Raw genomic sequence first — 12,048 nt, forward strand, 5'->3', positions numbered from 1 at the left:
AGTGTTGTTACCCAGCTGTGGGTTGGGGAAAGTCTCGGAAGGGTCGGGTGGCATTCCTAAAGGTAACGCTTCCGTTTCCCCTCTCGTCCCTTCAAGCGTCATCTAAAACTCGGGTGGTAAAGCTTGGTAGGCCCCACGGTGGTTGATACGGACCAAGTCCCGGGGGACGAGACCGCGGTGTTTTGGTGGCTCGACTCGTCCCGACTTGGGAAGTCCGGTTTGAGTCTCGCGGTGGTGACTTAGGATAATTGTTGAGGTACTCGTACTCTAACCTGTTGATACCTTCTATTATCCGAAAGTTCAGCCCCCAATCCCTCGGGATTTGGGACTTATATAGGTTATTCTCTGACAATCATTCCGCGTTGTCAGGGTTGTCAGAGTCCGCATATTGTTCTGCGTAATGTCCCTGCGGACGTTCATGGGGTAACTATGTCGAGAGGGCTTTTCGATTGGGCTCGGTTCTGGGTCCATCTCGTTTGTCGGAGATCGCCCTGGATAGGCCTTGGGACTTGGTCATGCCAGATTGGCTTAACTGGGGATGAGAGTCTTATTCTTAGTCCCGGCCTGGCCCTTTACAGGGTACGAGACCGGGTTATTCATGACCCACATCCATTCTTCTAAGGCCTTGTTCACATTGGCCTATCATGCCCCCCGGGGGGCAGACAATTTGGTCCCTTATAAAATAGCTGATGTGAAGTACGGGCGTCGCCTGATTGGTTATAATTGTGTGTCGGATGTACACGGCAGTAACTACTTATCGGTTTATTGTGTAGAAAATTCAAGCATAAATCTCGTCCAATTGTCGTTTTTTTTTTTTTTGTCAGGTTAATCCCAACATATATTTATCTCACGGAGGCGGAGAGGATAGTTCCTCAGTAACTAAATGTAATAGCCGTAGCAATCAATATTTATCTCAAAAAATGACAGCAACAATGACAACCTGTCTCCACCTCGTTCATGATCCCCTCTTAGCGAATCCCATTGCCGGTTCCACGACTCTGAGCCCCGACGCCCCTGCCAAACTAACTTAATCAGTATCCTGCTCCGCGCGACAAATACCACGAATATAGAGAAGAGAAGAAGGAATTCGTATCCTCTACATTAACTCAAAAAGGAATATTTTGAGTTAATACATATAGACCGTCCGATCAGCTTTAAGATCCGTGCAAATTAAATCCGCACTAATATTGAAGATTCCTATGTTTTAGGCAGAGTTCAGATGAGCTCCGTTTACAATCGGACGGTCGACGGAGTTCAGATGAGCTCCGTTTACAATCGGACGGTCGATACGACAATATCTATTAACTCAAAAGATGCTCTTTTGAGTTAATGCAGACGATGTGGACTCGAGAAGAAGGCTCTTCTATAACTCGCTCATGTGCGTTTGAAGGAGAGTAGACCATCTACATCAAGATACGTGCACTCTCTACTCAGATTAGCTGTATTGGTCGCCTCATGGCCGTTTCAACCATTCTCTCTCTCTTATTTTAGATCATTTTAGACTTTGAGAACCTCTCTCTCTTTCTCTCTCTCGGATTAGAGATTTTACAATAAAAGTAAAACCATTGATCCCCATTTATAAGAACTTGTACAAAAGGGTCATCGCTTAATCGACCAATCGATCAATTTGGCAATCGCAGCGTTGGCAGAAGAGTACTTGATTGAATTTTTGGTCGCATTTAGTGGTCGTTATATGAGATAGGAGTAGATATTAGGAATGGGAGCTATGGATGCCGAAATGGGTAGGGATGTGGCGATCCTTAATCCAGAACTGTTGCAGATCGCAGAGGTTTCTCCATTCGCCATGAAAGAGAAACCTCATATTATTGAAAATCTCTATGCTCAATGGCTTTCTCTTCCTGATACCAATAAGCTGGTATTCATTTCTTATTGACTTTCTTTTTTTCTCATTTTTGCATTGCTGTCTTGGTCGTCTGATCTCTTTTGTAATCCAGAATTTAACGGTAACTTTGGTACGGTGTTAAAAGTTTATATTGTTTTGCTAAAATGATGAATTGATAGTTCTGGATTATGCTGAATTGGGTCATGTTAATTGGATCTGGTATACAAAATTCTGTTAGAAATTTGAATTGCCAGAACCACAATTGCCAATTTATATTACAATGGTTGATGCATCACCTTAAGAATCTTGAATGAATTGTTCATTTGAAGTTGTATAGAATTTAATCACACATAAATGAGAACTTCTCTAAACAATTATTGATACCGGGTAATATATAGTTGAGAAATCAGACAGCACTGTTGATGCCTAAAGTAGCATAGACTTTGTTGGTTTTTGAACTAACTGCATTGTGCTGAATGTTTGGATTTGTCAACTTTTTATCCATCAGGAGTAAAGCATCATGTCATGGTAATGATTGCACTCAATTTACTATTTTTCTTTCAGGTGAAAACGATGGCTGACAAGGTAAAAGCAGGTATACCAGCAAATGATACCTTAACTACTCACAGTCCAAAAGCTGGCTCACCTTCTTCTATGTTTGGATCTGTACCTCCCCTTTCACCCAGAAGCTCATCAGGGTCACCTCGACTTAGCAGACGTGGGTCAGGTGTGGGTCCCTCCAAATTGAGCTCTCCCCTCAAAGTCATCGGTAGTGAGCCCATTAGAGAAGTCATTCCTCAGGTATCACTCAAATATTAATAATGACAAGCCAAATTGCCTATTACTGAATTTTTTTTTTTCTTCTAATGAAGCCCTAATAAACTTTTTTTCTAAGTGCAAATTACAAGCTCTTGAAATTTGTGATTTAAGAGAACGATTGGGGCAATGTTCTGAAGACATGAATAAGAAATGTACCTAGTTGCAAACTAGGTTAGAACTGGAAGATTAAAAAAGAAATATTAGCTAGTTTCCATAGCATTCATTATTGTTAAAGTTAAACCTTAGATCTGTCTTGGTTTTGAAAAGGTTAATTTACTGTTGCAGTTTTATTTCATAAATGGGCGTCCAGCACCCCATGAGCTGAAGGAGCATTGCCTAATTGCTATCAATGAGCTTTTCGCTTGCCATGAGGATGGCCTTCAACTTCAAGGTGGGTCCCTGTTGTCATCTTGAAATAGTAAGCAAGAATTACAGTCTTCTGTGTAGGTACATAATGAAGTGTGAAAAGCTAGAATTTAATTTTGTGCCTTGTTTTTGTTTGATTTTTTTTTTTTTTTTTGGATTTTACGTGCTTACCTTATTTCTTGGGTCTATAGCACATTAGAAAGCGAGTGCGGATGCTTGTGTAGGGATTATCCTAAATTCTGTTTCATGAGAAACGATGGGCTGGGCAAAAAATGTACTCTAAACTGGTATCTGCATTGTGTTGGTGAGGTTCTGTGGTGCTATGTAATAAAACTAGCCTCATTATTTTCCGTACATAACCTTTCCAATATAGCATGGTACTGGCATGAAGCGGCTGATTAACAAAGCAGTTTACCTTGTATAATTGTTCCTGAGCATGAGCAGCATTTTGATTCTTTTTTCAGATTTCAAGACCGCAACTAAGGAGATATGCAAGCTCCCTTCCTTCTTATCCCCTGTTCTTTTCAAAAAGATAGACGTGGAATCTCGTGGTTTAGTAACAAGGTTCCTTCCCTACTTATCAGCTAAAAACTGAGGCTATGGTACTATGCATAGATAGCACACTTTGGTCCGTACTCCGTACTATGGATGCATATCTCTATTTTCAAAGTCCAAACCTCAACATGATCTCCATATGAAGATGTGCTTGGATGCCAAATTTTACATTTTTTAGAATTTTTTTACTTTTTTTTTTATAGGTACAAAATCACTTCATCTAAAGATTCTAGACCATTTGAAAGTAGTGATTTTTCACCTATCTGAAAAAAAGTAAAAAAAGTTCTAAAAATGTAAAATTCAGTCTCCAAGTACATTTTCATATGGAGATCATGATTAACTGTTCGGATTGACTATTTAGACTTTGACAATAAAAATATGAATCTGTATTACGGACCAAAGTGCGCTATGCATAGTACCATAGCCTCACTCAAACCTTTTTATTCCTGTTTATTTTATCCTTCTTTAAAATTATTTTATGAATGAACATGTTTTCAGGGATGCCTTCATTGATTACTGGATCAATAAAAACATGATAACTCTGGACATTGCTACTCAAATATATACAATTATGAAACAGCCAAATCAGAAGTACCTTGTTCAGGTTTGTAGCATTCATTTAAAAAATTGTCATATATAAAGGGGTCGCTTATATTATCCATAATTTGCTGCTCCTTTAGCTTTTGTAAGTTCATTGACTGCTCCTTGAACCTTTTAGAAGTTGAACATGTATGTCTCGTATGTTTTTCTTGATATTTATTTTAGCTCTTTTGTTCGATTTGACCATGAAGTATTGTCTTTTCGTCTAACTATTCTCTTATGTGTTCTTGGGTTTCTCAAAGCTTCAACAGGTTCAGGGTGAGACTGAACACATTAGTTATGTTGACTTAATAAGAACTAATAGTATTAGTGTCCAATCTAAATTATCTTAAAATTGAACATCTACACTGAACCAAGTATTATTGTTCATGGGCCATTATCAGATCTTCATCCTGACTTAAGCTCATGTTTCTTACATATTTAGTGCTTTCGTCTTTTTTTTTCACCAAAATAGGAGGATTTCAAGCCGATTCTCAAGGAACTATTGCTTACTCATCCTGGCTTGGAATTTCTTCAGAACACTCCTGAATTTCAAGAAAGATATGGTAAGCCTGTGTTGTATAAGCAGACGATATTATAGCAAACTACCAATAAAATTGAAATATCAAGCAGCATTGTTTTCTTGTGGAGAATGGTCAGAAATGAATGATCAGAAAGTAGGGAATTTTCTTTTCCAGTTCCAAGTAATAGTGGGTCTACTAGCTAGCTGGTTAACACAATAGTTACCTGATAAGTAAAGTCTTGAGATTGGTACTGTAATGGTCAGAGGTAGGCATCCCCATAACACTTGAAACCTGAAAATGGTGGGTTTCTGGTAAGACTGAATGTTATCCAGAATCTCTGGAGCCTGGATTGTTCAAACTTTAGAAATTAATTGAATAGATGAGGGTAAAGCAGTAGAATATTTGCTTGGTAGCTTTAGGTGATAGAAACAGAGTAAAACCTTCTAACTTTGCCAATTGTGATTTTAAATTAATGCATAGAAATTAATTTTGTAAATAAATAATTTGTTCAGCGGAGACGGTGATATACAGAATATTTTATTACATGAATAGAGCCGGAAATGGGCATCTCACTCTGAGGGAGCTCAAGCATGGAAATTTAATTGCTGCTATGCAACAGGCTGATGATGAAGAAGATATAAACAAAGTCCTAAGGTGCTTATGATTTTTTTTCTCAGTTTAATCGTATACCTTATTTTGTCATGATTTTTCAGTATAGATTATTCCTAGGATTAGGACCTAATTGGACTGCCATTATCATGTCTTACAGATACTTTTCATATGAGCACTTCTATGTGATATACTGCCGATTCTGGGAGCTAGATACAGATCATGATTTTTTCATCGGCAAAGAAAATCTTATCAAATATGGGAATCATTCACTCACCTATAGGATTGTTGACCGGATTTTTTGCCAGGTTTATTGTGATTCACACTTTTTGGAAAAAAAAAAATCATTTGCACCTATCTAAACCTCAATAGCTGCGATATATATCCCTGAAAACGATGTATGCTTTCCATATAATCCTACAAAACTTGCATATCATTCCTCTTTTCATTTATTCATGGAGAAAAAGAATTATTGATCAATTTCGGTAGTAAAAGGTCTTCTTCTTTTTTTTTCTTCTTTTTTTCTCTTTCTTTATTGAGAGGGGGAGGGGTGGTGGTAATGTGTGTTAAATAATATTTTCTTTGCTGCATATGTATGAGGTTGCCACTTTCCTTTTTCTTGCCTTAATATTTTTGATTCATTCATAAAGTTTTAACTGCATTGGCTACTGATAGGTTCCGAGGAAATTTGTAAGCAATGTTGAAGGAAAGATGGGTTATGAGGATTTTGTGTACTTTATATTAGCCGAGGAAGACAAACCATCTGAGCCGAGTCTTGAGTATTGGTAATTTTATGTTCTAACAATAATCTTTGTTAGCATATTATCAAGGGTTAATATATGATCTTCTTTATAGTAGGCTCAGTACTATGATATCCCTGAGCTCACTTTCAGTAAAAATGTTCTTACATATTTGGTTTCGCTATTCTGTGTTTATTTAGTTTGCGAGTATGAAATTAACTGGGGCTTAAGGGAATCTCTAAACATGGCCTTCTGCTAATAAAAAGAGAGAAATCCAATTATTACATAAACCTACTCATGTTGTGGAACTGACCTCTATGTCTCGTGTATTCACTTGCAGTTGTTTCATAGGACTCTGTAATTAGCTTGATGTAATTATAAAAAAGATATTTCATGTACATAACAGTAACACTTTTGATAATTTTACAGGTTTAAATGTGTAGATTTAGATGGAAATGGTATTCTGACACCAAATGAATTGCAATTCTTCTACGAGGAGCAGTTGCATCGCATGGAGTGCATGACTCAGGAGCCTGTACTTTTCGAGGACATTCTATGCCAGATGATTGATATGATTAACCCTGAGGTTTACCTTTTTTCTTAATTTTGTACCCATATTTTAGTTCCCGCCCTTTCTCTCCTACTATCTTGACACAACAAACATGCACATACATCTAAAGAAATTATTAAATTTTGGCAGGATGAGAGCCATCTCAAATTAAAGGACTTCAAGAGATGCAAGCTAGCTGGGCACGTTTTCAACATACTCTTTAATCTCAATAAGTTCATGGCCTTTGAAAGCCGTGATCCTTTCCTTATTCGGCAGGTTTGTGCTCAGATATGTGCCATGTGTTTATTTGCTCCTTTACTAAATTATGGGTAGTTCTTTTCTATTTATCTGGTTTTACAACCATTGTTTACCATTGTGTGGTTAATCCTGAATATGCAGGAGAGAGAGGAACCGACACTGACAGAGTGGGACCGTTTTGCCAGAAGAGAGTATATCCGTCTTTCTATGGAAGAAGATGCCGAAGATGCCTCCAACGGAAGTGCTGACGTCTGGGATGAGTCCCTTGAATCCCCTTTCTAGTCTTGAAAGGTCTGTCTTCTACTTTTGCCATCTAAACTCCACATATATACATCTTCTAGTAGTCGTCTAGTCTGATATTTGGATTTTCCTTTCAGAGCATTCCATGAAGCAGCTAGTTTAGATGTGTGAAGTATCTTGAGGAACCTCTTTTTGGTGATGATAAGGATGTGGTATACGGATATTGATGATGATTTATACATTACATATTTTCCACATCAGGAGTTGCTTTGGATCAAAACACCATACTGGTACAGGAGCAAATTTATCATAATCTGCAAGGTACCAAATGTTTAACAAGGTGAGCACAGTTGAATTTAGTCTTGAGAATAATACTCTTTATTTTATTTATTCGCTATTTATTTTTTGGGGTTGCACCTTTTGATTGTTAGGTATATCATTCCTTCTGTAGTGTTTTGGTTAGACAGTTGCCTTACAAGTACTTTTCTTTGATTTCTTTTTCTTTTCTGATTCTATTTATGGAAAGCAAAGGAATGTTAATTTGCTATTTGTTATTTAGTTCATTGTATTGTCCCTAGGGGAAACTAGTCTTCACTTCATAATTAAGTATACTGTGTAAATTATAACATATGCTGTTTGCTATTTATTTCATTATATACAAGTGTACTGTGTTAAACTGTTAATTAAGATCCCGTTTGGTACATGTACTTGTTTTTGAATAAGGTGAAAGAAGAAATTTTCTTTCGCTTTATGTTTACTTTTGAAATGTTTGGTATTAGCTATTTTGTAAAAAAAGTACTAAAAAAATCGTAATTTACCTTCTTTTTTTTGTATCATCGTCATGGTAATACAAAATACTATTATTTTATTATTATATTATGACAGGAAACTATAATATAAAAATTATTAATGCATAAAATTAAGCCAGACCAATTAAGCATTGTTTGTTATTTCAGCTGATTTTTTTTTTCAATTTGAGCCTCTCGCTAATAACAAAAGTGAATAGGTTCACATCACAGAAAATTCCAATTTTAAATAGGTTCACATGACAGAAAATTTGTTTGGAGTTGATAATTTGAATTTTGCATTTGGAATTAAAATGTGGCTTCTTTTTAGTATCATGCAGACAATCTTTTTCTATATCACCAATCAACAAACTATCCTAGTGTAGGGGTGCAAACGGATCGGATACGGATTGGATAGTGCTCAACCTATATCCGTATTCGTATTTTTTTTTTGGATAAGGATACGGATCGGATATTAAATGGATACAGATACAAATCAGATATTTTCGGATACGAATACAGATACGGATATGATTCGAATTTCTAATTCAAAATATATATCTAATTAACTTGTTACACTATTACAAAATATATATCTAATTAACTAAAATTCACCAACATAAATATAACTTTAATTAAAAATACCAACACAAAAGATCATCTTTAAAGATATTTTAATACAAAAGATAAATAGACACAAAAAAGATTCTCTCAAGTCTTAACATATCCGGATATTCGAAAAATTAAAATATCCAGATCCGGATAATTATCCGTATCCATATCCGATTCCGAAACTCAACCTGTATCCGTATCCGAATATCCAAATCCACAAAAATTCGGATACGGATCTGGATTCGAACGGGTAATATCCGACCCGTTTAGTGCTTATTAAATTCCAAATTCATTAAAAAAAAATGTAGGTTTTGGAAGGTCAGGTAAACCCGGAACCAAAAAAGAAAAGAAAAAGGAAAAAAAAGCTGGCGGTAATAAGAAAAATGGGAAGTAGCAGGGTCAAACCCCTCACGCTTTCATAACACATATCTTTATTTTCGTTTTTAAAAATTCAAACAGTCAATCAAAGAAGCTCACATGATTTTCATATTAAAATCTACTTACAAATTAAATTATTATTTTACAAAATCACTGTTTTTGAATGATACAAGACTTTTTTGTAAAACACTATTTTTGTATCTATTTAAATATAGTAAAATTTAGTCCTCAATACATTTTAATATGGAGATTATATTGAGCAGTTTAAATCAACTATTTAGACTTTAAAAACTAAAAACGAAAATAAAAATGTGAGACACGAATAAGACATAAAAGACACGAGCCCTTTTAAATCCTACTCACTATTAATCAATGATTTCTGATGCTATGAATAAAAGAAAACGGAGGATAATGAGACCACCAAAATCAGAAATTTCTATCTCAAATGCAACATTCCTCACTGCATCTTTCTAGGTTGCTTTCTGAGATTGAAGAACTTGGTGCTTTAATTTCTCATGGCCCATTTGATGTGCTATAATAATCACCAAGTCAGTGCACCTATTTTCTGTTATCATAGTTAGCTATACATAACACAATTTAATTACCTATTAACTAGCTCAACTGAAAAAAAAAAAAAACTAAGGCAGTGCACCTATATAATAATCTAAAGAAGAACCAAAGAACAATTTAAATGCTCTATAAAATACCCAGTAAAATTTGTCCTCTTTTCATATATCCTGCCAACCTGAAACTTAATTTGATCAAAAGCGAATAATGAGACAAGATATGTTGGATTTGCTCAATCTAGTGATAGCCTCCTCAGCTAAACACTCTGCTGCCTTTTGAGCATCCTCTATATGGCCTAACAAATGCACTGCTTCTTGGTACCCTAGCACCTGTATGTACACAATATCAAAAGGCAATTAATACTTAGTATTGTAGTTTTTTTTGTCTCAAGGTTTGAATACAATTTCTTGTGGAATTTACTTTTTTCTATTCTAATTTAAAAATTTTGTTTTACCTCCCATATGCCATTACTAGCCAGTATGATAAAGCTGGTATCAGGCTCCAGATTTCTAGTTGTTATCATCAGCTTTTCCTTTGGTTCCTTGTCTGCTTCTTTATGCACAATGCACGGCATCGGTATTAAATCTACTAATATATCATGTTTTAGGTTTATTTCAAGTTAGTTTCAAAAGATAAACTAAAGAAGTAACAGGGAATGCGGTAAAAATCAAGTTAGTTTTATGTTTAATTTGATTTTTAATGCTAAAATTTATTTAAGAATCTCCTAATACGACGTTGGAATGGTTCTGTTATGTCATAAAATATCAATGTTTTTTGAAATGGATATGATCACCTGACACCGACTTGAGTGTACCAACCGGAGTTGCTGTACCGCCATTGCATAGTATAATTTCAAATCCACCTGAAGTTGCTACCACAATCTTTCTATTGCTTGACAAAAGCAAAGTGGCAAACCCTCCATTTTTATTTCCCTGCTTTGCCTTTGATTTTTTGTAGGCATTTTTGATTGCTTTTTTTGTGCTTCTCCTAATTTTGCTCTGACAATGTACAAGTCAAACTGGTACCAGTTAACAAACTATAAAAAAGGCAGGTATTGGTTTTTTTTGCATGCAAGCACCCTTATAAATTATCACATTATTTGGAAGAAAATCAGGTGGTGCATATATAGGCAGCTAGAATAATACCAGCTTTAATTGTCAAAAAAAAAAAAAAAAAAAAAAAAAAGCAATCTCAAGAAGTTGAAGATCAAAAGCAAAACAAAAGAAGTAAAATTTGGTTTCAATTAATTGGGTTATGAGAATTTATCACAAAGTAAAATATCTAGTGAAGAATAAACTGCATGCAATGGAATTAAAGAAAGAATTAAGAGAGAAATTTCTAATGGTTTACAGGGGATATTTTGGGGTTATCTAAGATTCCATAAAAACTCATCCCTGACAAGAAGAAGAAAAGAAGAAAAGAAAAAAAGAAATAATAGCAAAAGGATTAAATTTTGTACCTCATTAAGATTCTTGGTGCTGGAAAGAAGAAGGGACTGGAGATGACCAGTACTGGTGAGACCTTCCATTTGTTGATCAAAAACACCAAACAGGCGCATGGATATGCTATCTGTCTCCACCTTTTGCGCCACCACAGATCCTTCACAACCGTCCTGGTTCTCTACACAGTAAAACCCATATGAAATTCTTACACCTCTCCTACTTTTCTCCATCTCATTCTCACCGTGCTTCTTCCTCTTCCAAACCAACCCCCCGACCTTAAAGATTTGCATCATGATTTCCAAGAATAAGTGAGCTTAGATTACTAGAGATTACACTGGGCAAGAAAAGAAGAAAATATAGTACCTTCATCAAATGGCGGAGAACCATGGAAGCCATAATTAATAGCTTAATTTGTTTGCATGCTTTGGTTCCTACTTCCTACTCTGCTGCGCTGCCACAGGATATCTTAATTTATTGACCGAAGAAAAAATAGGGAGAATAATTTAAGGGGAGTATTTTGGGCTTATTGTTTTCTAATTTTGGGCTTATTGTTTTCTATTTTGGGCTTTTTGTTTTCTCATGAGACTTGAATTTGCCACGTGGCACTCACTCCGTCGCCAGCGCTCATTTCACATGTAACTGCCCAAAAATATTTCCTTCTTTTTATGATTTTTGTAACTGCCCAATTGTAAGCAAGAATAGAGTGGGCCCGGATTGTTGAATCCATTTTCTCTGAGGTAATAGAATATCTGTGTTTAGATCAGGGCTGTTCAATTGGCTTTAATAGTCGTGCGGAAAACACAGATCGGCTTTAATAGTCGTGCGAATTCTGATTGAACGGTCCAGATCCAAACAGAAATATTCCGTTACCTTAGGTGATATGAATTCCATTAGCACTATTGACCTCTCGTGACTGGGTCGCGCTGTTAACATCTAACGGTAAAATTAAAGAATTCATATCACCTTAACTCAAATTTTGAGTTTGAATTCGAATTTGCTTTGATACGAACATTAAAAGAACTTTGAACACTTTAGAATTAGTCTGAATTAGTCATTCTAAAAACTTCCGTTTAAAATGATTCTTAATTAATAATAGAAATCCGTTGTTCCTTCAACGCTTATAACATGGTCATTTTTAGAACTTTGAATTAAACATTGGTTATTATAAAAAAAAAATCTTA

General features: G+C 35.6%; 2 protein-coding genes across 3 annotated transcripts; one reads left to right on the forward strand and one right to left on the reverse strand.

Annotated features, from left to right (window-relative positions):
- Positions 1 to 1,373: 1,373 nt before the first annotated feature.
- On the forward strand, positions 1,374 to 7,708 carry LOC144576192 (serine/threonine protein phosphatase 2A regulatory subunit B''alpha-like). Its single transcript, XM_078326481.1, has 13 exons — positions 1,374 to 1,876; positions 2,408 to 2,644; positions 2,948 to 3,053; positions 3,493 to 3,592; positions 4,082 to 4,187; positions 4,638 to 4,728; positions 5,199 to 5,340; positions 5,456 to 5,603; positions 5,971 to 6,080; positions 6,465 to 6,621; positions 6,736 to 6,861; positions 6,985 to 7,134; positions 7,221 to 7,708. The coding sequence occupies exons 1-12, from the start codon at positions 1,718 to 1,720 to the stop codon at positions 7,123 to 7,125; spliced, it is 1,623 nt and encodes a 540-aa protein (XP_078182607.1). The 5' UTR covers positions 1,374 to 1,717; the 3' UTR covers positions 7,126 to 7,134; positions 7,221 to 7,708.
- A 1,831-nt stretch (positions 7,709 to 9,539) lies between these two features.
- On the reverse strand, positions 9,540 to 11,386 carry LOC144543602 (Protein phosphatase 2C family protein). 2 transcript variants are annotated; one of them, XM_078291924.1, is made up of 5 exons: positions 11,231 to 11,386; positions 10,885 to 11,142; positions 10,219 to 10,423; positions 9,880 to 10,013; positions 9,540 to 9,754 (listed from the first exon to the last, which is right to left on the reverse strand). In XM_078291924.1, exons 1-5 carry the CDS (start codon positions 11,261 to 11,263, stop codon positions 9,620 to 9,622), a joined length of 765 nt encoding a protein of 254 aa, XP_078148050.1. In that variant the 5' UTR covers positions 11,264 to 11,386; the 3' UTR covers positions 9,540 to 9,619. The 2 variants fall into 2 exon arrangements, with proteins under 2 accessions (XP_078148050.1, XP_078148052.1); XM_078291926.1 differs by having other exon boundaries at positions 9,880 to 10,010; positions 11,231 to 11,385.
- Between the last annotated feature and the right edge of the window lie 662 nt (positions 11,387 to 12,048).

This window comes from Carex rostrata, chromosome 25 (assembly GCF_964058835.1).
Source record: "Carex rostrata chromosome 25, lpCarRost1.2, whole genome shotgun sequence".
NCBI lineage: Eukaryota > Viridiplantae > Streptophyta > Magnoliopsida > Poales > Cyperaceae > Carex > Carex rostrata.